The 26,014-nt window shown below is 52.9% G+C and overlaps 1 protein-coding gene across 1 annotated transcript in view; it reads right to left on the bottom strand.

Annotated features, from left to right (window-relative positions):
* Positions 1–1,282: 1,282 nt before the first annotated feature.
* LOC136000668 (olfactory receptor 14A16-like) overlaps positions 1,283–26,014 on the bottom strand; it is a gene marked incomplete at its 5' end in the record, with an annotated part of 43,924 nt that continues 19,192 nt past the window's right edge. The window contains one exon of the mRNA XM_065654599.1: positions 1,283–1,672. Coding sequence (XP_065510671.1) covers positions 1,283–1,672 — 390 coding nt within the window. The remainder of the gene's footprint in view (positions 1,673–26,014) is intronic.

Below are 26,014 nucleotides of genomic sequence, written 5' to 3'. Positions count from 1 at the left end.
GACTGCTTATGCACCCAGGGAGGCTCAGAGACAGAGTCTGTCCCTTTTACACACAGAGGTAGGAATCACAGTGGGTCTCTGGCCTCCTGCTGCCACTCCAGAGTGACGGGAGGCAACTCAGCCCTGTGGTGTGTCACCCTGCTCTGCACTCATCTGAGAAGTGCCATGTCATGAGGAATGGACACGGGGACCTCAGTCCAAGGAAGAAGATCGCAGTGCTGCATTCAGGTGATTTCCCATGGCGTGTTCCTCCCAACATCAAGTGACCTCAAGACCTTGTCTGTGCCACAGACCTTAATGGAAAAACAAGGAATAATTGATGGTGTTTGTGATCACTCGCGTGCGTGTCACCTCACGTACATGATGTGTGTGCCTACATCTCATCTGTACAAAGCCAACATGGACTGCTGAACAACTCATTCAGTGTCCCACCAAGGAGGGAAGAGCAACCTCTGTGAGCTGGGGTGAGAGGCCAGGGCTGGAAAGGAAGGTTGTGAGGGGCCAGTCCATGATGATTGTCCTGAGACTTCTTCTCAAGGGGTGTCCAGTGCACAGGGGCACAGCCCAGCCCCTGCTCTGCTGGTCCTGCAGGTCTCTGGCAGGAGGCCTGGCTGTGAGAGGACACTGCTGTGTGCCCAGCCCTGCACACACACACTGTGCAGCTGTACCCTGGTGTTTGCATCTGCATGTCGCTTCAGCATGTTCTACAGAGAAGCTTGGAAGAAGAGCTAAACCTTCAGGCCCTGACCGTAGGAGATCACCTTTCTTTCTGGAAAGGCTGCTCTGAGGCCAGCTCTGTCACAGCAGTGCCCATTGCCTGTCCCTGCCTGCGCTCACAGGACTGACACACAGCAGGACGGTGACCAGGCTGCCAGAGCACTCAGGCCTTGCACCAACACAAGGGATGAGAAGGAGAGTGTGGGAGTGGAACGAGAACAGCTCTGGAAGGCCAAGCGCTGGTGCTCCCTGGCAGTGCTGCCAGGCTGGACTCTTTTCCCCTCCTCCCATGCACACAGGAACTGTCCCTGCAGCTCCAAACAGGCCTTGCAGGAAGGATATAATGAAAAACAAGTCACTACAGAGCCATTTATTTTGTTTAAGGGCAAAGAGAGCATGGCTCCTGATTTACACTAGTGGTTATGAAAGAAAAGCAGACAGAGAATTAGAAAGGGGATGACAACATTATCACAATAAAAAACCAATCAATAACATATAATACAGATGACAGGTTGGATCTCTAATTAGTTACATTACAATTCCTATTCAGAAGCAGACGGGCAGTTTATTGTTTCAGAAAACAGTAAAATATGAGTTTCCACAGGGCATCCTTGAGCTCCTGGTTCCTCATTCTGTAGAGGAGGGGGTTCACTGCTGGAGGTACCAATGTGTATAGAACAGACACCACCAGGTCCAGGGATGGGGAGGAGATGGAGTGGGGTTTCAGGTAGGCAAACACGGCAGTGCTGACGAACAGGGAGACCACAGTCAGGTGAGGGAGGCACGTGGCAAAGGCTTTGTGCCATCCCTGCTCAGAGGGGATCCTCAGCACGGTCCTCAAGATCTGCACATAGGACACCACGATGAACACAAAACATACAAATGCTAAACAGACATTAAGCATGAGGAGCCCAGCTTCCCTGAAGTAGGTGACTGAGCAGGAGAGCTTGAGGATCTGGGGGATTTCACAGAAGAACTGGTCCAGGGCATTGCCCTTGCACAGTGGCAGTGAAAATGTATTGGCCGTGTGCAGCAGAGCACTGAGAAACCCAGTGGCCCAGGCAGCTGCTGCCATGTGGACACAAGCTCTGCTGCCCAGGAGGGTCCCGTAGTGCAGGGGTTTGCAGATGGCAACGTAGCGGTCGTAGGACATGATGGTGAGAAGAGAATACTCTGCACCAAACAAGAAACCTAAAAAGAAGACTTGGGCAGCACATCCTGCAAAGGAAATGACCCTGGTATCCCACAGACAGTTGGCCATGGATTTGGGGACAGTGATGGAGATGGAGCCCAGGTCGAGGAGGGAGAGGTTGAGCAGGAAGAAGTACATGGGGGTGTGGAGGTGCTGGTCACAGGCTATGGTGGTGATGATGAGGCCGTTGCCCAGGAGGGCAGCCAGGTAGATGCCCAGGAAGAGCCAGAAGTGCAAGAGCTGCAGCTCCCGTGTGTCTGTGAACGCCAGGAGGAGGAACTGGGTGATGGAGCTGCTGTTGGACATTTGCTGATGAGCATGGGGCACTGTCACAGGAGCAAAAGACAGTGACAAGTCAGGGGACACTTCTCTGAGCAAAATCAAAGCCATTTCTCACACACCCTCCCCTGCTCCACACCCCTTGTCCTTTTGCAGACCTTCCTTCGGGTCCGTGGCTGAGCCCTGGGTGGTGCTGGCTGGAGGTGCCGTGAGGAGCAGGGCCTGTGCCCGCTGGCTGCCCAGGAGTCAGCCCTGCTCTGCAGCAGGGGTCATGGGAACGAGGGGCAGGGGCCAGTCCTGGGGTTCAGCTTTGTCAGATGGAACCATGGCATGTCTCATCCTTTCCTAATGTCTCAGCACCCCATGTTTGCCCAGGATACACACGGCTCATTTCAAAAACCCAACAGCATTTTCTCTGTCACAGCATCTCTGAGCTTCTCCATGGGGCTTTCAGAGAACACAAAGAAGTTGTAGGACAGGTTTACATCCTGGAGGGAAGATCACAGATCGGAAGGACACCTGAAGGATATGTCCAAGTGCCCTAATGATGGCATCTGATTCAGGGAGACTCAGCTCTTTCCCCAGCCCCACACACTGCATTGCCCACAGCCCCAGAGGTCAGAGCAAAGCTGGGACACGTGTTCCCATGGACACAGCTGCAGGAAAGGACCCACAAGATCAGGCTGTGACTCTGCAGCTGAAACTCCCATCCCCAGAGAGCCTGACAGCAAGAACCAGATCACACCAGCAGTGACCCAGAGCAGTGGAGCAAGAAGGAAACTGCGGTGAGGGTGGGTGTGAGAGAGGCCAGGGCAGAGGCAGCCGGGCACTCAGACAGCGTCACCCTTCCCCAGCTGTGCAGCCACCTCCCACACACCAGCATTGCCGGGCAGCTGCTCTCAGCCCCTGTGCTCTGCAGAGGGAACTGGAGCTCTGGCTGCACAGGAGCTGCTTCATGCCTTGGAGCCCCCGGCCCTGAGGGCAGAGGCTTTGCTGGGTGGGAGAGGAGGCGAGGGGGCTGCTCACAGGAGGGATCTGCACTGCGGGGATCATACAAAGATTTCTGAATTTTCCCTCCCACAACATTTCTGGTTTTGGTTTCTTCTTCCCTTATCACATCTCTGCTGTCTGGAGATTTTCCTCCTGGGAGGTGTTTCCCTGTCCATGTCTCTTCCCTGTCAGTGCTCACAGATCATCCCATGCTCTGTGCCCTCAGGCTGGCCCTACAGATCCTGCCTGTTCACAGGGCACTGCCTGGGGGCATCTTCCTGTTTGCAGGTTGGGAAATAGGACAAGTCAGATAAAGGCTGAGGGGTGCAGCAAAGGTGATGCAAGTGCTGTCCATAGGGATGGTGAAGGGATGTTATCAGCCTTCTGGCAGACGTACTCATCACTCAAATTTGCAGTTCAGGAGTCTCAATGACTTTTTTAAGCATGAGGGCTCATTTTCATTTTATCCTTTACTGCACACCCCACCCCTTGGGATAAGAAACTGAAAGGCAGGCTCAGGAAAGCTCCTTATCTGTCTGCTAATCCTTGCATTGATCTTGTCCTTGGGGCATCCCCTTGGAAAACTCCTGTGGGTGATCTGGAGCTGTGAGGAGCCCTGAACCACACAGCAGCCTCTCCACAGCAGAAGCACCTTTCCTGCCCTGATAGGGGTCACAACTTCCCCCCACAGCTTCTCCCCACAGCACCGTGGGGATCTCCCCGGGCAGGCTGAGCGCTGACCCTGGCAGGCGGCAGAGTCTCTGCCCCGGCACAGCCCTGGGGTGCAGGGACCCTGCTCTGCAGATGCACATCTCTACAACCATCCCTGGGAGAAAGAAGCCATCATGTCCTTTCCCTCCGATGGTGCAGCAGGGAAGCCCTGCTCTGGGGAACATCCTCCTCAATGTTAGAGACACTGAGAGAGCCCTCCTGAAAAGTCTCATAAACTGTAAGAGGTACCAGCTTTAGATCTTTCCAGGAACTGCAACTGCATTGCCCTGGAGCCAGAAACTTACCATGCTAAGGGCTGTGAGGATTATTCTCCAAGTGAGCTCTCATCTGTCCTCCCACCCCAGACTGCGTTTCCCCTGTCACCCTGGCTCCTCTGCCCTCGGTGCTGCAGGCAGAGCCCTCAGCCCTGCTGCGCTTTGCAGAGGAGCTGCTCCTGGGCAGAGCTGTCTCTCTGCAGCGCTGCCGCTTGCCATGAGCTCCCTCTGTCCCAGGAGCCCAGCCCAGCTCAGCAGCACAGGAGCAGCCCATGATGTCCCTTCCTCTGTCCCCTCTGGGCTCCCTCCATGTGTCCCTGGGGCTCCAGGGGCACATCCTTTGAAACAACCTCAAGTAATCAGTGATGTCGATTCTCTCTCTTCAGCAGTGACACTTCTTGCCAGCATTGTGTTCTTTGTATTAAAAAATAAATTGTTATGGGAATCACCTTTTTTTGTCCCATTATTAGGCAGGACACCAGGAATGTTACAGCAAAGGATCTAATTTTTCCAAACTGGGGGAGGAATATGTTCCCCGGAATGAATTTAGGCATTATATTCTGGGTTTATACTCCTAGGTCTAGAGAGATATCCAGCAATCTTTTGGCCATGTCATGTCAGTGCTCTGAAGCAAAGCATTTGCACACATGGGCTCTTGGACACTTGGTACCAGGTTTCCATGGGGCGACTCAGAGGTTTCCTGGTGCCACAGCTGGGGTGGTTCAGCCCAGATGTGAGGCAATGGCCTCAGCCAGGGACCTGACTGGCTGAGCTGGAGCTGTCAGTGTTGCAGACAGAGCTGTGACACGGATGGAATAAAGTGCCAAGGCAGGGTGGCAGAAGTTAGTTCATCTGGTCTGCAAGGACAGCAGCCTCCAAGCACAGCAACAGTCCAGAGCAAAACTCAGTCTAGACCTGTAAGGCAATTCAAGGGCCTCATAATGAGCTGTTCCTAGTTCAGGAAAGGAGAAACAAAGACACCTTCTGGCCACTCATTGATTTAATAAGGGAAAGAAGTGTTATTCTCTGTGTCTCTGGTCCTCCATCTTCACCAGCAAGGTCTCCCAGGCCTCTATCACTGGAGGCAGAACAACCAGCAGTGGATGGGGATCGAGTCAGGGGTCACTGGAACTAACACAATCCTTTCCAGTCTATGGGACAGGAGGGGCAGCATCCCAGGAGCTGAGACAGCAGGACCATGTCACAGTGAGGCCACTCTCCACCTTCTTGGAAAGCTCATGGAGACTGGGGGGACTCCCTGACCACTGGCAGCTCTCACACATCGTGTGCACTTTTCAAAATGGCCAATGGTTGAGTGCTGTGGTTTGCTTGCGGGGTGAAAATAAAACCGTGGCAGATGTATTGTTAACTCCCTCTTCCACCCCTTCCCCCTTCAGCCCCTCCCTCTCCCCTCATCCCACTAAGGACAGGCAATTGGGAGGAGGAAGAAGGACAGAGACAAGAGGGTTGGAAAAATTAAAAATGTTTTACTAATGCTACTAATATGAAATAGAGAAAATAATACAAAATATACAAAACCAATCTTGAAAGTCCCGGCAACTGCTCCGGCAGATGTGGGGCCGGCACCCGAAGTCCTGGGCTGGACACTGCAGCCAACCGGAGCTGGATTCAGTCTGTCACTAGCCCTCAGTTTGCAGGGACAACTCGCAAGGTCCTCTCCCAATGCTGGCCATAAGGAAAACAGAGACGAGATCCTCGTGATCCCCCACTTTTATATGAAGTATGACGTTAATGGGATCAAATACTTTAGTTGGTCAATTTTCAGTTCACCTCCTGCTTGCACATCTCGCGAGATGCATCATTATCAATGACCTTGCATTCCATTGCTATGTCTACCAAAACATGTATCTAACTTTCAGGAAACCTGCAGTTAGTAAGAAGACTTTAGATGACAGGGAAATTCACTAAAAGAGTAACTTGTTTCTGATAAAACCAGGACAGTGAGCAGGGTAACTAAAGGCTGTGTCCCAGAGCATGTCCACCCTGACCCCATTTCTGGGTGTCTGAAAGAGAAGGTGACAGGGTTTACCCAGGGCAGGTTGTCCCTGTCCATTCTCTTTGCTTTCTGTGAGGAAAGGACCGTGTTGCTGGATGCGGGGAGAACATCGATGGTCTGTTACCTGAAGTCAGCAAGGCATTCAGCATCATCCCGTGCAGTATTCTTCTGTATAAGGTAGGATAAAACCCTGAGTAATCTGGTCTGACCCTGCTTTGAGCAGGAGGTTGGTCAAGACACCTCCTGAGCTCCCTTTGAGCCTGAATGATGCTGTCCTTCCTTCCTCCTCATATTTTCAATTTAGAGAAATCTCTCAGGTTCCGTCTGATCACAGAAATACATCACATGAGGTGCAGGGCTGCTTTAAAAGTACCCAAACAGGCCTGACAACAACTTCTGCACCCTTTTCATTTGCCCAAACCCAAGTTCTTCTTTTTTGCTATACTCATGCCCAACTTGTTAACCCTTTCAGAGCAGGTTTCTCAAGAGGTGTCAGCATCCATGTACAGAGCCTGTACATCAGACAGATATCAAAGCCACCATTACAGAAATGATGACGAAGCACTTGACAAGCTCCTTGAACCCAGGAATCAGCACGTCTTGTCTCCTGAGATGCCATTGAACACCTGAACTTTAAGTGAAGAGTATGTGAGGGTTTTTTTGTGCATCCTGGCTTGTCTCATGACCCATGTGGTGCTTCAGGCTGTGAAGAGAATCAAAACCAGCCATTTGACTGGGGTAGTTCCATTTTACATGGTGTCACGCAGGGCAGATGAAGGAGCTCAGAAGTCCAGAGTCTGCTGCACAGTTGGGACTTTTGAGAATGGAAATGCAGGTAAGTGTTGTGTCAGTGCACGCTACATAAAGATTCTGGCTTCCTTTGTGCCTTCTTGCTGACCTGGGATCTGTTCCTTGGCCTTCTTTGTCTCAAAAAGAAACTATTCTCCTATGCCACCTCCACCTCACACCAGGGAAAAAAAAAGGAGAAATGTTATGAAAGAAGCGTGATTTGGGGGTAATTCTGTCCAAGAGGTGTACTCTTTATACAATAGAAAAAAAAAAGAGAGAAAAAGCATTGTTTTAAGAACTTCTCTCAAGACAACTACTGAGGTGTAGTAGATGTTTTGAAAAGCAAGAATGACTGTTAGGAATGAAACTAAAGACTTTTAGTTAATCATCATCATCAGTGAGAATAAGGAGTTCCCTGTTACTGTTATTAGTGGTAGTACCACTGTTCTAAAACATCCTTCAGAGCATCTCGATTTTTCCTGGGCTCCAAAGCTCAGCCTGCTCAGATTTTGGAAGGATTGCTTCAAACCCCTGTGACCCAAATCTCTACAACAGTCTTTCCTCAACAGTCTTTTACCCCAGGAAGGGTAAAACTTCCAATGTAGGCACCAAACCAGTGCCCAACCTGCCTGGATAGCCAGGAGAGCTGTGCAAAGCAACAGCTGCACTCAAGGGGAGTTGGAGGTGATGGGAATTGAAATGGTTTCACCCCAAATCATAGAATCATGGCATCATAGAATCATTTAGGCTGGAAAAGACCCTTAAGAACATGGAGTCCAACCATAAATCAAACACTGCCAAGGCCACCACTAAACCATATCCCTAAGTGCCACATCTCCACATCTTTTAAATAATTCCAGGGACGGAAGCTCAAATCTTTAGCTGGCGGGACACCATTGGCTGCAGTTAGACATAAGATACTTGTCATGCTTGTGAGTTCAGACCTCGCTGGCAGAATGTCTCACAGCCCTCACTGAGGAGAGCAGGGTGCTGGGGGGATGGGAGCACGTTTCAGTTTCCCAGGTCCCAGGACAGAGCCCAAACCATCCTTCCCTTCAACTCTCCCATCCAGTTTCTTGAGATGCAAAGTTGGTGGGCCTTCTGCGGATAGTCATGTGTAAAAGGCGTGAATAATCCTTCAAGTGTTTGTGTACTTTGTCTAGGAATGTCAGTTTTTAAAGAAAAAAAAAAGTTTAACATGCTTACATTTAAATATCTGTAATATAGTACTCTGTGTCTGTGGTAGCCCCTCCAATGACAATTAAATAGGTATTTGCACTATAAGACCATACCTCATCCACAAGTACACATCTAAGTGGTTCAGATGAAGGCTGGTTTGGCAAAAGTCACCCTTTGTGTCCCCAGGTGCACGGACACTGCTCATGTGCCTCTGCAGAGAGTGGCAGAAGCTGGATCCCCTTCTCGGGACAGACTCCTTCCAGGAGAGACACAGGCGTAACTCATCAGGTCTTCATGGCAGTTCACTCAGCATCAGTTTTGACATATTGGGTGCTTCCTGTGACTACCCTTTCTGCACAAATGATCATAAAAAGACACCCATTTAGTAAGCCATGGTCATAAAGGGGCTCTTATGGACAAGAGAGCTCACCATGAACTCTGGGGAGAGCGAGGAAGTTTATAATAAGCACCAGGAAGAACCAAAGAGCTCAAGGCCTCTTCTGAAGAGCGGGAGGCCCTGAGCAGCAGAAACTGGCCATGTGTAGGTGTGGGAGAGGGACAGGGCATGTCAGGGAGAAGCAATGAGATGGCTGATGGTTTAGTGAACCCTTACAGCCATGGCTGAGCCCAGGAATGGAAAGCAGTTGTTGTCTGCAGGTGGAGGAGGAATAGGAGTAAGACTTTCCTGGGAATATGGAAGGAAGGAAGAAAGGCCTCTCTTGGGCTAATCATATATGGCAGTGACATTTCCATCTTGTGGGCATGGCTGTGCCTGGGAGATGGGGAATGGCTGCTGCTGGGGGGGCTGTGCTCAGGCATGGCCCATGAGCTGACCTTGCTCTGCTCCTCTCTTACACTGCCCAGTCCTGGATGGACCTCAGGAAATATCCATGAACCTGGTGGATGCATGAACATCCTGGAGTGATGGGATATGGATCCAAATAGAGGATTCAAGCAAGTTTGAGACTGGGACATTGAGGTGATTGGTGACCATTGCCAGGGGTATAAAAGAAGATTGATGAGTTGTGAAGAACTCACAGGCATTTCCAACTCCACAGAAAACGAGAGCCTTGCAGCTAAAGCAACAGCACTTGACATAAAACCCACCCCCAAAACACCAAACACTCACACTGACCACACGAAAAGCCTTGAAAAACATTTGAGAAAAATCTACCAGGTCCCAGGGGTCAAGTCTCAGCCATTCTGGTGATAAACAAGCATCAAGGGCTGACAGGGCATCAGAGCCACCTCCACATTGCCCTCACCACCTGTAACCAGTGTCTCCAAGTCTTTCCTTCACCAGCCTCCAGGGACAGGGACCTCGACTGGTTGTTTCCTTCACAGCTGTGTCAGTGCTGGCCCTTCATGGGGTCCCAAGCACCCTCAGAAACTTGAGTTCCACTTCTGCCTTTCACTTCATCAGAGGTTTGTTCATTCTTTCAGCAGCTGCAGTTCAGGATCACGGCAGCAGAGGGCTCATTAACATCCAAAATGCCCTTACAAGCCAAGGCTCTGTGCATCATTTTCCTAAAGGCTTCAAGTCTGGTCTTGATGATTAGGGAGATTTCAGGAATAGCCAAATAGAGAGCATTTCCATAATAAAGAAGAATAAATCAGTATTTCTTCTATTGTCTTTGCCCCTCTCCCTCCTCCCCGTTTCCCAAAGAGGTGGTATCTTATTGATCTGGAGCATTTTCTGATGAAGACAAAAAAATATGTGTAGGAAAGTGGGTGGCTGATGCACCACTTGAGTGAGGAGACATGCCAGGACAGCTCAAGAGGAATGACACTCCTCTGGAGCACAAGGCTGTCCTGCAAGGCTTCTCAGATTTCCTGAGCTCCTTCACCCTTCAGACAGACTTCCATGTCACCACCTGTATTGGCTGCTGTCCCTCAGTATGTCAAAGTCTTCTCCTCTGGAGCCCACCAGCCTGTGCTCTGCTGCTGGCCTTCCTCCCTCCCCTCTGATGCCTGGAATGCCACTGTTGCCTGGTCACCACAGTCAAGGTGGACACTGATGTGCACATCCCTCACCAGCTCTTCTTTGTTTCCCAGTTCCACATCCAGGTGAGCATCACCCTTGTTGTCCCACCAGGCAGCCACATTAAGCAGTCGGCCCAAGATCCTCTGGACTGTTGATACCCACTGCTTTGCCTGGCCAGTGAATGCCAGGGCAATTACAGTTCCCTATAGGAACCTGCTCATTGACTGGTGACTTCCTCAGGTTGCTGACAGAAGATCTTTTCCATTTCTTCTCCATGATCAAGTAGTTTGTAACATCCAAGACATTATTACGCTGTGTTGGGTTTACATGGCAAAGTCTTGGAACTGGGGGTGAGTGTGGGCGTGCTACAGTTGTCACCTCTCTGAGAAGACAACAGGAGTTTGATGTCAGACAGAGCTGATATGAGCTGGCTCCAAGATGGACCCACTCCTTGCCAAATCTGAGCCACTCAGGGATGCTGGCAGCACCTCTGTGATATTGTATTTGAGAAAGGGTAAAAAATGCTGCACAACAGCAGGTGGGAGAGAGCAGGGAGGAAATGTGAGAGAAAAATTGCTGCAGACACCAAGGTCATATCCCATAGGACCCAAGCAGGTCCCTCAGCTGGCCAAAGCCTGCTCTCCTGAAATCCTGCTCTTTGCCTTGTTATCATCTTCCAGGAGCCTCAACTCCACTTCCCCATCCCTGACTGTTCCATCCCTGACCAACCCTTTCTGGTTTGTAAGTGTGAAGTCCCACAGGGCACCTCACCTCACTGACTCCTCAGTCACCCGTGTCAGGAAGATGTTGTCCATGAGCTCCAAAACCCTCCTGGATGGCTGGTACCTTGCAGCTATTGGGATATCTTAGGTCTGCCATGAGGACACTGCCTGGAAACATGAGGCTTCTTTCATTTGTCTGAAGGAGGCCTCATCTAATTCCTCTTCCTCATCAGTGAATCAGTAGCTGATGTCCTCCCACCACAACATTGTCCATGTTGTTCTGCCCTCTCATGCTGACTCCTCAACTTTCAGCTGATATTCTCTGTCCCCAGGCAGAGCTCCACGCATTCCTGATGTTCTCCCACATGAAGGGAAACTTCCCCTCTAAGTCCAGACCTCTGGCATTACGAGCACTAGCCCCCCAAGACCGCAAAGTTTCTCCTGCAGGTGATATTCGTAGTGTCCTGTAACTGCTCATGATGTTATCTTGGGATAGACGCTCTCATCAGGATAAACCGTCTGCATGTAAACACTAACAGCTGGAGCTCCTTCTCCCCTTGGCTGTGGCTGTTGTCCCCAGCTCTGATGCCTGTGAGGAGACACCTTGTCCTTACAGCACAGGGGCCTCATGGCCTCCTTGTCCCCAGCCAGGAACCTGGGAGGTGTGGGACCATAGTCCTGCCCTTGGCCTTGCACAGCCCCACATCACACTGTCCCAGGAAGGGCCCTGGGCAACGTGGGAGGGACAGGATCTGCCTTCCCAGGGCTGGGGGTCAGGGCTTGGCCCTTTGGTTAATGAAACACATCCAGGTGTACTGATCATCAGAGAGACCTTCACATTGCTTGTCCTGACTTGTCATCTCTGCCTCCAGTTTTCTTCTCTAACCAGACCCTGGGGTCAGTTCCTCAGTAGTGTTCCTCAGGGGGACCCATTAACATTCCAAGAAACTTTGGAGTTTGAACCTGACTTTTGACTTCTTGAGAGGTTTCTTCAACTTCCTCCAGGGTCTGAGGTTCACGGACTCAGCACCAAACCCACCAGAGGGATCATTAAAGCGCCTTGGGCTGCTCCTGTGCTGCTGAGCTGGGCTGGGCTCCTGGGACAGAGGGAGCTCATGGCAAGCGGCAGCGCTGCAGAGAGACAGCTCTGCCCAGGAGCAGCTCCTCTGCAAAGCGCAGCAGGGCTGAGGGCTCTGCCTGGGGATCTCAGGGAGACAAGCAAGGCAGAGAGAGATGAAAGGTGGTCAGGATGGGGAGGATGGCTGAGAGCTCACTGGAGGAGAAATCTTTGCAGCCCTTGCCATGGTAAGTCTCTGGGTGCAGGGCAACGCAGCTCTAGCTCCTGGAGGCATCTCCTCAAGTTAGCACAGGCACAGCTTGAGAGATCTATAAGGAGGAGGCTCTTGTCAGACAATTTTGAACAGCTGTGAAGCTGGGTGAGCACCCAGGGGTGCCCAGGGCTGTCCTGCAGAGCAGGGTCCCTGCACCCCAGGGCTGTGCCGGGGCAGGGACTCTGCCGCCTGCCAGGGTCAGCGCTCAGCCTGCCCGGGGAGATCCCCACGGGGCTGTGGGGAGAAGCTGTGGGGGGAAGGAGCGACCCCTATCAAGGCAGGAAAGGTGCTTCTGCTGTTAAGGGGGTGCTGTGTGGATCAGAGCTGATCACAGCTCCAGATCACCCCCAGGATTTTTCCAAGTGGATGCCTCAAGCAGAAGATCAATGCAAGGATTACCAGACAGATAGGGAGCTTTCCTGAGCCTGCCTTTTCAGTTTCCTATCCGAAGCTGTGAGGGGTACAGGAAAAGAGAGAAGGAAAATGAGCCCTCCTGCTTAAAAAAGTCACTGAGACTCCTGAACTGCAACTTTAAGTGATCGGTATGTCTGCCAGAAGCCTCAGAACATCCCTTCAGCCGCTGCTCTGCCTGTGCACAGCACCAGCATCACATCTGCTGAACCCGTCAGCCTTAGTCTGACCTGTCCTGTTTTCCAACCTGCAAACAGGAAGATGCCCCCAGGCAGTGCCCTGTGAACAGGCAGGATCTGTAGGGCCAGGGTGAGGGCACAAAGGGTGGGATGGGGTCTGTGAGTGCTGACAGGGAAGAGACATGGACAGGGAAACACCTACCAGGGGGAGAATGTCCAGGCAGCAGGGAAATGATCAGAAATGACAGGAAACTAAACTCAGAATTGTTATGGAGGGAGAACAGAGAAAACTCCGTATGATCCCCTGCAGTGCAGATCCCTCCTGTGAGCAGCCCCCTCGCCTCCTCTCCCACCCAGCAAAGCCTCTGCCCTCAGGGCCGGGGGCTCCAAGGCATGAAGCAGCTCCTGTGCAGCCAGAGCTCCAGTTCCCTCTGCAGAGCACAGGGGCTGAGAGCAGCTGCCCGGCAATGCTGGTGTGTGGGAGGTGGCTGCACAGCTGGGGAAGGGTGACGCTGTCGGAGTGCCCGGCTGCCTCTGCCCTGGCCTCTCTCACACCCACCCTCACCGCAGTTTCCTTCTTGCTCCACTGCTCTGGGTCACTGCTGTTGTGATCTGGTTCTTGCTGTCAGGCTCTCTGGGGATGGGAGTTTCAGCTGCAGAGTCACAGCCTGATCTTGTGGGTCCTTTCCTGCAGCTGTGTCCATGGGAACACGTGTCCCAGCTTTGCTCTGCCCTGTGGGGCTGTGGGCAATGCAGTGTGTGGGGCTGGGGAATGAGCTGAGTCTCCCTGAATCAAATGCCATCATTAGGAGTCTTGGCTGTCTCCTTGAGTGTTTTTTTTCCAAGCTGTGAGCTTCCCTCCAGGATGCAAACCTGTCCTAGAGCACGTTAGCATTATCTGAATTACTCATGCAGAAGTGCAGAGATGCTATGATGGAAGAAATGCAGTTCGGTTTGTGAAATGAGCCGTGTGTGTCCTGGGATAGAAGTGGGGTGCCGAGACCTGACGAAAGCGTGAGACATGTCATGGTCTGAGGTGGATCCCTCTGCTCTCAGCAGTGCCTGTTGGCTTTTCATGGTAACATGGCAGTGTGATCACCCTCCATCTCAGCAAGGTGTCAGTCCAGGGCAGCTGAAGCAAGACAGAGGGACAGAGCAGCTGCCCTCACTCTGCACTGACCCACAGGCATCCTCTGGTCTCGCAGGACTCGCTCTGTTCTCCCTGAGTGCAGCAGAAATGCTGAGGGTTTCTGACACCCGAGAACACTCTCCAGGCTGTAAGAGGAGAAGGAGCTGTAGAAACGCCAAACCTCTCAAACTCAGTTTCTCAGCCCTGCGGGTACAGATGCTGACAGTCCCCTGTGCACCAGGAGCGGTTCCATCTGACAAAGCTGAACCCCAGGACTGGCCCCGGCCCCACCCCATCACACAGGCTCAGGCTGACTCCTCAAGAGCCCCTGGGCAGAGACCCTGCTCTTCATTGCACACTCATCAAGCACTGACAAGGGCTGCAGCCGGGACGTTCTCCTGGAAAAAGAAGAGTCTCTTTGTGGGAGGGTCTGTGGGAAATGGCTTTGGTTTTGCTCAGAGGAGTCTCATCTAAACCGTCACTGTCTTTTCCTCCTTGCACAGGTCCTCATGCCCACAGGCAGCAAATGTCCAACAGCAGCTCCATCACCCAGTTCTTCCTCCTGGCGTTCCCAGACACAAGGGAGCTGCAGCTCTTGCACTTCTGGCTCTTCCTGGGCATCTACCTGGCTGCCCTCCTGGGCAACGGCCTCATCATCACCACCATAGCCTGTGACCAGCACCTCCACACCCCCATGTACTTCTTCCTGCTCAACCTCTCCCTCCTCGACCTGGGCTCCATCTCCATCACTGTCCCCAAATCCATGGCAAACTCTCTGTGGGACACCAGGGTCATTTCCTTTGCAGGATGTGCTGCCCAGGTCTTCTTTGTATGTTTCTTGTTTGGTGCAGAGTATTTTCTTCTCACTGTCATGTCCTACGACCGCTTCGTTGCCATCTGCAAAACCCTGCGTTACGGGACCCTCCTGGGCAGCAGAGCTTGTGTCCACATGGCAGCAGCTGCCTGGGCCACTGGGTTTCTCAGTGCTCTGCTGCACACGGCCAATACATTTTCACTGCCACTGTGCAAGGGCAATGCCCTGGACCAGTTCTTCTGTGAAATCCCCCAGATCCTCAAGCTCTCCTGCTCAGATGCCTACCTCAGGGAAGTTTGGCTTTCTGTGGTTACTGTCTTAGTAGTATTTGGGTGTTTTGTGTTCATTGTGGTGTCCTATGTGCAGATCTTGAGGGCTGTGCTGAGGATCCCCTCTGAGCAGGGACGGCACAAAGCCTTTGCCACGTGCCTCCCTCACCTGGCCGTGGTCTTCCTGTTCCTCAGCACTGCCATATTTTCCTACCTGAAGCCCCCCTCCATCTCCTCTCCTACCCTGGACCTGGTGGTGTCTGTTCTGTACTCGGTGGTGCCTCCAGCAGTGAACCCCCTCATCTACAGCGTGAGGAACCAGCAGCTCAAGGATGCCCTGTGGAAACTCATATCTCTGTGTTTTCTGAAGCAATAAACTGCTTCTCTCCTTCTACATAGTAGTTTTAATGTAACTAGTTACAGGTCCAGCCTCTCACTTGTAATTTCTGTTTTTACTGAAGTTGGTTTTTATTGTGATAACATTGTCATTCCCTTTCTAAATCTCTGTCTGCTTTTCTTTTTTAAGCACTGGCTGTGTAAATGAGGAGCCGTGCTCTCCTTTTCTCTTAAACAAAATAAACATTCCTGTAGTAACTTGTTTTTCACTATGTCTTTCCTCCAAGGCCTTTTTGGAGGTTCAGGGAAAATTCCTGTGTGGGTGGGAGAAGGGGAAAAGAGTCCAGCCTGGCAGCACTGCCAGGGAGCACCAGCGCTTGGCCTTCCAGAGCTGTTCTCGTTCCACTCCCACACTCTCCTTCTCATCCCTTGTGTTGGTGCAAGGCCTGAGTGCTCTGGCAGCCTGGTCACCGTCCTGCTCTATGTGAGTCCTGTGAGCGCAGGCAGGGACAGGCCATGGGCACTGCTGTGACAGAGCTGGCCTCCGTAACACTACTTCTATAAAGGAGAGTGATGTTCATAGGGCAGTGCCTGAGGGCTTAGGTCTTCTTCAAGTTCGTCTTCAGGACATGCACAAGAAAGCAGCCTGCAGGTTGAAACAGCAGTGTAGAGATAAACAGTGTGTGCATGCAGGGCTGGGCACACAGCAGTGTCCTCTCACAGCCAGGCCTCCTGCCAGAGACCTGCAGGACCAGCAGAGCAGGGGCTGGGCTGTGCCCCTGTGCACAGGACACCCCGTGGAAGCTGCCCCGGGGCATCGTCATGGACTGGCCCCTCACAACCTCCCTTTCCAGCACTGGGCTGTCACACCAGATTGAGAATTTTTTCCTGAATGAGTAGGTCAGAAGTCCATGTTTGCATTGTTCAGATGAGATATGGGCATGCACGTCATGTACATGAGGTGAGATGAACACGAGTGAGCAGAAATGCCATCAGCTATTCCTGGGAGTGCCAGGAAGGCCTGTGGGACAAACATCGAGGTCACTCACATTGGGAGTAACAGCCCATGGGAAACAACCCACTGGGATCTTCTTCCTTGAACTGAGGTCCCCGTGTCCATTCCTCATGACGTGGGACATCTCAGATGAGTGCAGAGCAGGGTGACACACCACAGGGCTGAGGTGCCTCCTGTCCTTTGGGAGTGGCAACAGGAGGCCTGAGAGCCACTGTGACTACTGCCTCTGTGTATAAAAGGGACAGACTCTGTCTCTGAACATCCCTGGGTGCAGAGGGAGTTCAGAAGGCTGGCTCAGATGACAGAACCTGACAGAACCTGACATTTCTGTGTGTGACTCCAGGAACATACCCCACTGGATCAGTGAGATTCATCTCAGCTGCCTTGGACAGGCTCATTGCAAGTGCTCCAGTCTGCTATGTCACCCTTGGCCGTGATTCCATATTGTGCTCTCAAAAGTGCTGTAGAAACCAGAATGGATCTGGGGTCCTTAGAAAATGCAGATCTCAAACCCATCTTCAAGAAGAGCACAAACAGGAACTGAGAGAATAACAGGCTGGCCACCCTACCTCCCTCCCTGGGAAGGGGATGGGACATGTCCTCCTGCAGTCATTTCCAGGAACGTGAAGGACAAGGAAGGGATTGCTGAACCCCAATGGAGAGGGGCAAGAAAGGCATGTTGTGTGCAGGGCGTTCGCAAGGCCTCAGACATGGTCTCCTCTGGGCAGAGTGGTGCTGATGGGGCTCAAGAAGTGGATGCTGGGTGGGAAGTTGGCTGAACCATCAAGCCCAAATATCATCAGTGGTACAAAGTCCTCCGAGCAGACAGTTACCAGCGTCATCTCTCAGTGACCAGCACTTGGGCCAACACTGTTGAACATCTTTATTCTCCCCTTCTATGATGTAACAGAGTGCACTTTCAGTGCCTTTGTGGATGGTGCAAACTTGGGAGGAGGCCTTGAGCAACCTCCCCTGGTTCACCCTGCCCTGAGCAGGAGAGTGAGACAAGATGAGTGAGACAAGGGCTCTCTTCAAACCTTAGTTATTCTGTGATTTGAAATAATTTTTGACTTGGAGATGTTTCTGGAAAGAGAATAGGTAGAAGAATAGTAAAAAAAAAAAAGAAGTCAAAAGAGGAGATATAGAAGTGTTAACATAAATATAGCAGTTCCACTGAGGAGTGCTTTTCACTCACATTGTTAGTAGGAAATATATTTGACAAATTTGAAAAAATGTGAGGAAGCGAGATGGGTGTCTAGGGCCTGTGGGAAAGAAGGGCAGGTGTAGGACCATGTAGAACACACTTCAGTCTTGGTTGGGTCCTGGGTGCTAAGGAGGGGGATGGATGGGTGTGGTATTATGAGGTCAGTTGTGTCTCAGTAACTCCTAATCCAGTAAGCAGCGTGTGGCTGTGAAGGGGACTGTGGGGTCAGTTCTGTCTCTGGAGGTGACAGCCCAGCAGAACGAACGTGGCTGGGAAAGAACCCCTGCCAAAGTACCCACAGCCCCTACCCAGGAAGAGCAGGAACAGGGCTGGGAAAGGGACTGTGCGGTCACACATACGAGACGAGCAATCGGGCCCAATCAGCATGGCTTTATGAAAGGCAGGTCCTGCCTGACCAACCTGATCTCCTCCTATGACAAGGTGACCGGCTTAGCAGATGAGGGAAAGTCTGTCGTGGGGGAATTAATCTGCCACACAAGCTGTGGATGTTGTGTACTTAGACTTCAGTAAAGCCTTTGACACCGTATCCCACAGCATCTCCTGGAGAAGCTGCAGCTCATGGCCTGGATGGTGTATCTGCGATGGATAAAGAACCGGCTGGAGGGCCGGGCCCAAAGAGTTGTGGTGAACGGAAACAAACCCAGTTGGCGGCCGGTCATGAGTGGTGTTCCCAGGGCTCAGTATTGGGGCCAGTTCTGTTTAATCTCTTTATCAATGATCTGGACGAGGGGATCGAGTGCACCCTCAGTAAGCTTGCAGGTGACACCAAATTGGGTGGGAGTGTTGATCTGCTGGAGGGTGGGAAGGCCACACAGAGGGATCTGGACCGGAGGAAATGATGGACTGAGAACAATTGTATGAGGTTGCTGACCATGCTGCCATATGGTGTGGAATATCTCTTTGGTCAGTTGGGGTCAGCTGTCCTGGCTTGGTCCCCTCCCAGCCTTTAGCCACATCCAGCCCTCTTGTTTTTGGGGCAGACTGAGAAACACAGAAGGCCTTGAGGCTGTGCCAGCACTGCTCAGCAACAACAAAAATGTCAGCGTGTTCTCAAAGCTATTTTGGCCACCAAGTAAAGCACAGTACAGCAGGGAAGGAGTGTTGATCTGCTGGAGGATAGGAAGGTCATATAGAGCGATCTGGATGAGCTGGATTGATGGGCTGAGGCCAGTTGTCAGAGGTTCAACAAGGGCAAGTCCCGGGTCCTGCACTTCGGTCACAACAACCCCATGAAGGCTCCAGGCTCAGGGAAGAGCGGCTGGAAAGCTGCTCGGCAGAAAGGGATCTGCGGGTGTTGACTGACAGCAGCTGAACAGGAGCCAGCGTGTGCCCAGGTGGCCAAAAAGGCCACCAGCGTCCTGACGTCCACCAAGAATAGCACAGCCAGCAGCACCAGGGTAGTGACCTTCCCCTGTACTGGGCACTGGTGAGGCCCCACCTCGAATCCTCTGTTCAGCTCTGGCCCCCTCACAAAGGGAAAGACCATGAGGTGCCGGAGCAAGTTCAGAGAACGGCAAAAGAGCTGGTGAGGGTCTGAAGCACAAGTTTTATGAGGAGCGGCTGAAAGACGTGAGGCTGTTTAGCCTGGAAAAAAAGAGACAACCCTGTTCTCAACCCCTTGATAACACAATCAAGGAACAGACAAACTATTGTCACATTGGGCCTGTCAGCAGCACCTTGTCATTCCTAGAGATCAGTGACACGTCTGCCCAAGTACCTCAGGGGCAGCAGAGACGCCACTGACAAAACACACGTTTCTTTCCAGGTCTGTCATTCCCAGCCCTGTTTCTCTCTGGCCTTGGGGACAGCAGGGCTTGCTCACTCTCCTGTTGCCCAATTTCAGCCCTAACTTTCCATCTGCCCACCACTGTGACATTGCTCTGCTCTGAAGTCAAACCTTTGCACACATGGGGACCTGGATTCTTGATACCAACCAGATTTCCCTAAGACTCTCAGAGCTTGGCCGGGTGCTACAGCTGAGGTGCCACAGCCCAACTGTGCACTGATGCCCTGAGCCAAGGGCACAGCCAGGACAAGCTGCAGCCTGTGCTGTTTGACACCCATGGAGTCACCGCCAGGCGTGGTGGGACAAGTCACACAGCTTGGGGTGCTGCAATGGCTGGGTACAGGCTTTTCAGGAGAGACGGGCTGGAAGGGTCAGCAGTGGGATTCCCTCAGAGTGAAGAAGTTGCTTGGATGTATGGAGCTCCTTTATGTGGGGAGTGACAAGATGGGTTTTCCCTTGTGAGTGAGGGCACCAATGACAAAGCCCTGGGGCTGTGGGGGCACATGGCCATGGCCCCCAACAATCTGGTGCCACCGAAAGTGGGGCACAGCAGTCAGGGAGAGGCACCAGCATAAGGAGGAGAAAGCAGCACTGAAAGACTGTGCTAGGGAAATTGGAAATTATTTCTTTTTTCTTGAATAAACTCTGGATGGAACCCTGCTACTGCTGCCATTTTAGTGGCCACTTTCTGGGCTCAGGAGAGTCCTGGAGGCTGAGGCCCCTTTTCTTTAGGGGGCACCGGGGGCTCCCCGGGCGAGTGGTCCCTGCCCTGGCTGGAATTGGAGGGACCATGGCTGGAGCAGTCCAGGGAGAGTCCAGACCTGGAGAAACTTTGGGGTTCTACCATCACGAATCTCCTAAGTTTCAAAAGGAGAAGCGGCCAGTCCTGTATCGGGGCAGGAGAATAACTCCATCCATCAGGAGAGAAAAGGACCTGACACGCTGAGCAGGGACCCTGAGGAGAAGGGCCTGGGCACTACAAGGGCCGCCACACAAGCCCGTGCTGCACGCTCACCATGAACAAGGCAGCTGCACACGAGGCTGCATGAGGAGGAGCGTGGGGACCCAGACACCTGGAGTTCTCATCCCATTCGGTTCAGCACTGGTGTGACCCCACACACACGGGTGTGTGCCAGTGTGCGGCTCCCAGTTTGGAGAAGCAGGGAGGAACTGGAGAGTGCAGGGCTGTGCCAAGGCAGGGTTCAGGACCTTGTGCACATGGTGTGGGATGCTGAGGGACCTGGGCTGCTCTGGCCCAGCAGCGCTGGGGAGGCTGCAGCAGTGTAGGAGTAGCCTGAGAGTGCTGGAAGGGTGGTTTCAGAGATGGTGGAGGTTTTCTTCATAGTGGGAAAGAGCATGAGAAAGAAATAATGGCACGAAGTGCAGCTGGGGAGGTCCAGCCTGGACATGAGCAGCAAGGAATGTGAGTGGAAGGGCAGTGCTGTGGTGGAGCAGGTCACCCAGAGGCAGTCTGCATCAGCCCAAGGCTTTGTGCTTCAAGGAACAGCTGGGGAGGATGGAGAGAGAGCAGCAAAGGAAGGAAGATGCTCAGACAAGAGCAAGGTGGGGCAGCAGGGGGGATGTCTCCAGCCTGCAGGGAAAGAGGTGCAGGGGATGCCACAGCATAGGACAGGCTGTCGTGGAGAGGATCAAGGGATGTAAAGAGGTTTAAAGCCCCCAACAGACATGAGCCCCTTCTCCCCTTGGCTATGGCTGTTGTCTCCACCTCTGATACCTATGAGGAGACACCTTGTCCTTACAGCGCAGGGGCCTCATGGCCTCCTTGTCCCCAGCCAGGAACCTGGGAGGTGTGGGACCATAGTCCTGCCCTTGGCCTTGCACAGCCCCACATCACACTGTCCCAGGAAGGGCCCTGGGCAACGTGGGAGGGACAGGATCTGCCTTCCCAGGGCTGGGGGTCAGGGCTTGGCCCTTTGGTTAATGAAACACATCCAGGTGTACTGATCATCAGAGAGAACTTCACCTTGCTTGTCCTGACCTGCCATCTCTGCCTCCAGTTTTCTTCTCTAACCAGACCCTGGGGTCAGTTCCTCAGTAGTGTTCCTCAGTGGGACCCATTAACATTACAAGAAACTTTGGTGTTTGAATCTGACTTGGACTTCTTGAGAGGTTTCTTCAACTTCCTCCAGGGTCTGAAGTTCATAGCCTCAGCACCAAACCCACCAGAGGGGTCATTAAAGTGCCTTGGGCTGCTCCTGTGCTGCTGAGCTGGGCTGGGCTCCTGGGACAGAGGGAGCTCATGGCAAGCGGCAGCGCTGCAGAGAGACAGCTCTGCCCAGGAGCAGCTCCTCTGCAAAGCGCAGCAGGGCTGAGGGCTCGGCCTGGGGATCTCAGGGAGACGAGCAAGGCAGAGAGAGATGAAAGGTGGTCAGGATGGGGAGGATGACTGAGAGCTCACTGGAGGAGAAATCTTTGCAGCCCTTGCCATGGTAAGTCTCTGGGTGCAGGGCAATGCGGCTGCAGCTCCTGGAGGCATCTCCTCAAGTTAGCACAGGCACAGCTTGAGGGATCTGTAAGGAGGGGGCTCTTGTCAGGGAATTTTGAATAGCTGTGAAGCTGGGTGAGCACCCAGGGGTGCCCAGGGCTGTCCTGCAGAGCAGGGTCCCTGCACCCCAGGGCTGTGCCGGGGCAGGGACTCTGCCGCCTGCCAGGGTCAGCGCTCAGCCTGCCCGGGGAGATCCCAACAACACTGAGAGAGGAAACTGTGGGGGGAAGGAGCGACCCCTATCAGGGCAGGAGAGGTTCTTCTGCTGTGGAGAGGATGCTGTGTGGGTCAGTTCTGCTCACAGCTCCAGATCACTCCCAGGATTTTTCCAAGTGGATGCCTCAAGCAGAAGATCAATGCAAGGATTACCAGAGAGATAGGGAGCTTTCCTGAGGCTGTCTTTTCAGTTTCCTATCCCAAGGGTTGGGGGGTGCAGGAAAGGAGAAAAGGAAAATGAGCTCTCCTGCTTGAACAAGTCACTGAGACTCCTGAACTGCAACTTTAGGTGATCAGTATGTCTGCCAGAAGCCTTATACCATCCCTTCAGCCGCTGCTCTGCCTTTGCACAGCACCAGCATCACATCTGCTGAACCCGACAGCCTTAGTCTGACCTGTCCTGTTTTCCAACCTGCAAACAGGAAAATGCCCCCAGGCAGTGCCCTGTGAAAAGGCAGAGTCTGTAGGGCCAGGGTGAGTGCACAGAGGGTGGGATGGGGTCTGTGAGTGCTGACAGGGAAAAGACATGGACAGGAAAACACCTCCCAGGAGGAGAATCTCCACACAGCAGGGAAATAGTCCGAAATGAGGGGAAACTAAACCTGGAATTCTTATGGGAGAGAGAAGAGAGAACAGAGGACAGTGCAGATCCCTCCTGTGAGCAGCCCCCTCGCCTCCTCTCCCACCCAGCAAAGCCTCTGCCCTCAGGGCCGGGGGCTCCAAGGCATGAAGCAGCTCCTGTGCCGCCAGAGCTCCAGTTCCCTCTGCAGAGCACAGGGGCTGAGAGCAGCTGCCCGGCAATGCTGGTGTGTGGGAGGTGGCTGCACAGCTGGGGAAGGGTGACGCTGTCGGAGTGCCCGGCTGCCTCTGCCCTGGCCTCTCTCACACCCACCCTCACCGCAGTTTCCTTCTTGCTCCACTGCTCTGGGTCACTGTTGGTGTGATCTGGTTCTTGCTGTCAGGCTCTCTGGGGATGGGAGTTTCAGCTGCAGAGTCACAGCCTGATCTTGTGGGTCCTTTCCTGCAGGTGCGTCCATGGGAACACGTGTCCCAGCTTTGCTCTGAGCTGTGGGGCTGTGGGCAATGCAGTCTGTGGGGCAGGGGAATGAGCATTATCTGAATTCCCCACAGAGAAGTGCAGAGATGCTATGATGGAGGAAGTGCTACTGGGTTTGTGAAATGAGCCGTGTGTGTCTTGGGACAGAAGTGGGGTGCTGAGACCTTAGGAAAGGGTGGGACATGTCATGGTCTGAGATGGATCCCTCTGCTCTCAGCAGTGCCTGGTGGCTTTTCAGGGTAACATGGCAGTGTGATCACCATCTCAGAAAGGTGCCAGCCCAGGGCAGCTGGAGCAAGACAGAGGGACAGAGCAGCTGCCCTCACTCTGCACTGACCCACAGGCAGCCTGTGGTCTCGCAGGACTCGCTTTGTTCTCCCTGAGTGCAGCAGAAATGCTGAGGGATTCTGAAACCCAAGAACACTCCCCGGAGTGGGAGGGGAGAAGGACCTTTAGAAATGCCAAACCTCTCAAACTCAGTTTCTCAGCCCTGCGGGTACAGATGCTGACAGTCCCTTCTGCAGCAGGAGCGGTTCCATCTGACAAAGCTGAAACCCAGGACTGGCCCCGGCCCCACCCCATCACACAGGCTCAGGCTGACTCCTCATGAGCCCCTGGGCAGAGACCCTGCTCTTCATTGCACACTCATCAAGCACCGACAAGGGCTCCAGCCAGGATGTTCTCCTGGAAAAAGAAGAGAGTCTCTTTTTGTGATGGGGTGGAGGGTCTGTGGGAAATGACTTTGGTTTTTCCCAGACAAGTCTCATCTGAACCGTCACTGTCTTTTCCTCCTTGCACAGGTCCTCATGCCCACAGGCAGCAAATGTCCAACAGCAGCTCCATCAGCCAGTTCCTCCTCCTGGCGTTCACAGACACACGGGAGCTGCAGCTCTTGCACTTCTGGCTCTTCCTGGGCATCTACCTGGCTGCCCTCCTGGGCAACGGCCTCATCATCACCACCATAGCCTGGGACCAGCACCTCCACACCCCCATGTACTTCTTCCTGCTCAACCTCGCCCTCCTCGACATGGGCTGTATCTCCATCACTGTCCCCAAATCCATGGCCAGTTCCCTCTGGGACACCAGGGCTATCTCATATATAGGATGTGCTGCACAGATGCTTTTGTTTCTCTTTTTCATTTCAGCAGAATATTTTCTTCTCACCATCATGTCCTACGACCGCTACGTTGCCATCTGCAAACCCCTGCACTACGGGACCCTCCTGGGCAGCAGAGCTTGTGTCCACATGGCAGCAGCTGCCTGGGCCACTGGGTTTCTCAATGCTCTGCTGCACACGGCCAATACATTTTCACTGCCACTGTGCAAGGGCAATGCCCTGGACCAGTTCTTCTGTGATATCCCCCACATCCTCAAGCTCTCCTGCTCAAACTCCTACCTCAGGGAACTTGGGCTTCTTGTGATTAATCTCTTAGCAGTATTTGGGTGTTTTATTTTCATTCTTTTCTCCTACGTGCAGATCTTCAGGGCCGTGCTGAGGATCCCCTCTGAGCAGGGACGGCACAAAGCCTTTGCCACGTGCCTCCCTCACCTGGCCGTGGTCTCCCTGTTTGTCAGCACTGCCATGTTTGCCTATGTGAAACCCCCCTCCATCTTGTCCCCATCCATGGACCTGGTGGTGTCTGTTCTGTACTCAGTGGTGCCTCCAGCAGTGAACCCCCTCATCTACAGCATGAGGAACCAGGAGCTCAAGGATGCCCTGTGGAAACTGATGACTGGATTTCTTCCGAAGCTATAAACTGTCTCTGTCTTCTTCTACATACAAGTTATAGTCTAACACATTGCAAGTTCATCCTGTGTGCAGTATTTTTTGTCTCTAGTTGTGTTTTTCTCTTATGATAATACTGTAATTCCATTTTTAGTTCACTGCCTGCTTTTGTTTTCTCACTGAGTGTCTGTGTCCATGAGGAATCATGCTCCCTGTGTTTAAGCAAAATAAAGGGCTCTCCGGCAAACTGTTTTCTGCTGACATCCAAACTCCAAGACCTTTTTCAAGCTGCAGGGACAGTTCCTGTGTGCATGGGTGGAAGGGGAAAGAGCTCTCGCTTGGCAGCACTGCCAGGGAGCACCAGCGCTTGGCCTTCCAGAGCTGTTCTCGTTCCACTCCCACACTCTCCTTCTCATCCCTTGTGTTGGTGCAAGTCCTGAGTGCTCTGGCAGCCTGGTCACCGTCCTGCTGTGTGTCAGTCCTGTGAGCGCAGGCAGGGACAGGCCATGGGCACTGCTGTGACAGAGCTGGCCTCTGTAACAGTACTTCTATAAAGAAGAGTGATCTCCTCAGGGCAGTGCCGGAAGGCTTAGGTCTTCTTACAAACCTTCTCTCAAAAACTTGCCCACAAAAGTGGCCACAGATGCAAACACCAGGGTACAGCTGCACAGTGTGTGTGTGCAGGGCTGGGCACACAGCAGTGTCCTCTCACAGCCAGGCCTCCTGCCAGAGACCTGCAGGACCAGCAGAGCAGGGGCTGGGCTGTGCCCCTGTGCACTGGACACCCCACGGAAGCTGCCCCGGGGCATCGTCATGGACTGGCCCCTCACAACCTCCATTTCCAGCCCTGGCCTCCCTCCCCAGCTCACAGAGGTTGTTCTTCCCTCCATGGAGGGACACTGAATGAGTAGGTCAGCAGTCCAAGTTTGTATTGTACAGATGAGATGTGAGCACGCACATCGTGTATGTGAGGTGACATGAACGCGAGTGAGCATAAACACCATCAACTATTCCTTGGGGTTCCCTGAAGGCCTGTGGCACAGACAAGGTCTTGAGGTCACTTCATGTTGGGAGGAACATCCTGTGGGAAACCACCTGAATGCAGCACTGGGTTGTGCTTCCTTGAACTGAGGTCCCGTGTCCATTCCTCATGACGTGG

This window comes from Caloenas nicobarica, chromosome 34 (genome assembly GCF_036013445.1).
Source record: "Caloenas nicobarica isolate bCalNic1 chromosome 34, bCalNic1.hap1, whole genome shotgun sequence".
Classification (NCBI taxonomy): domain Eukaryota; kingdom Metazoa; phylum Chordata; class Aves; order Columbiformes; family Columbidae; genus Caloenas; species Caloenas nicobarica.
The sequence above is the reverse complement of the archived record's forward strand: the minus strand, read 5'-3'. Positions and strand labels throughout refer to the sequence as shown.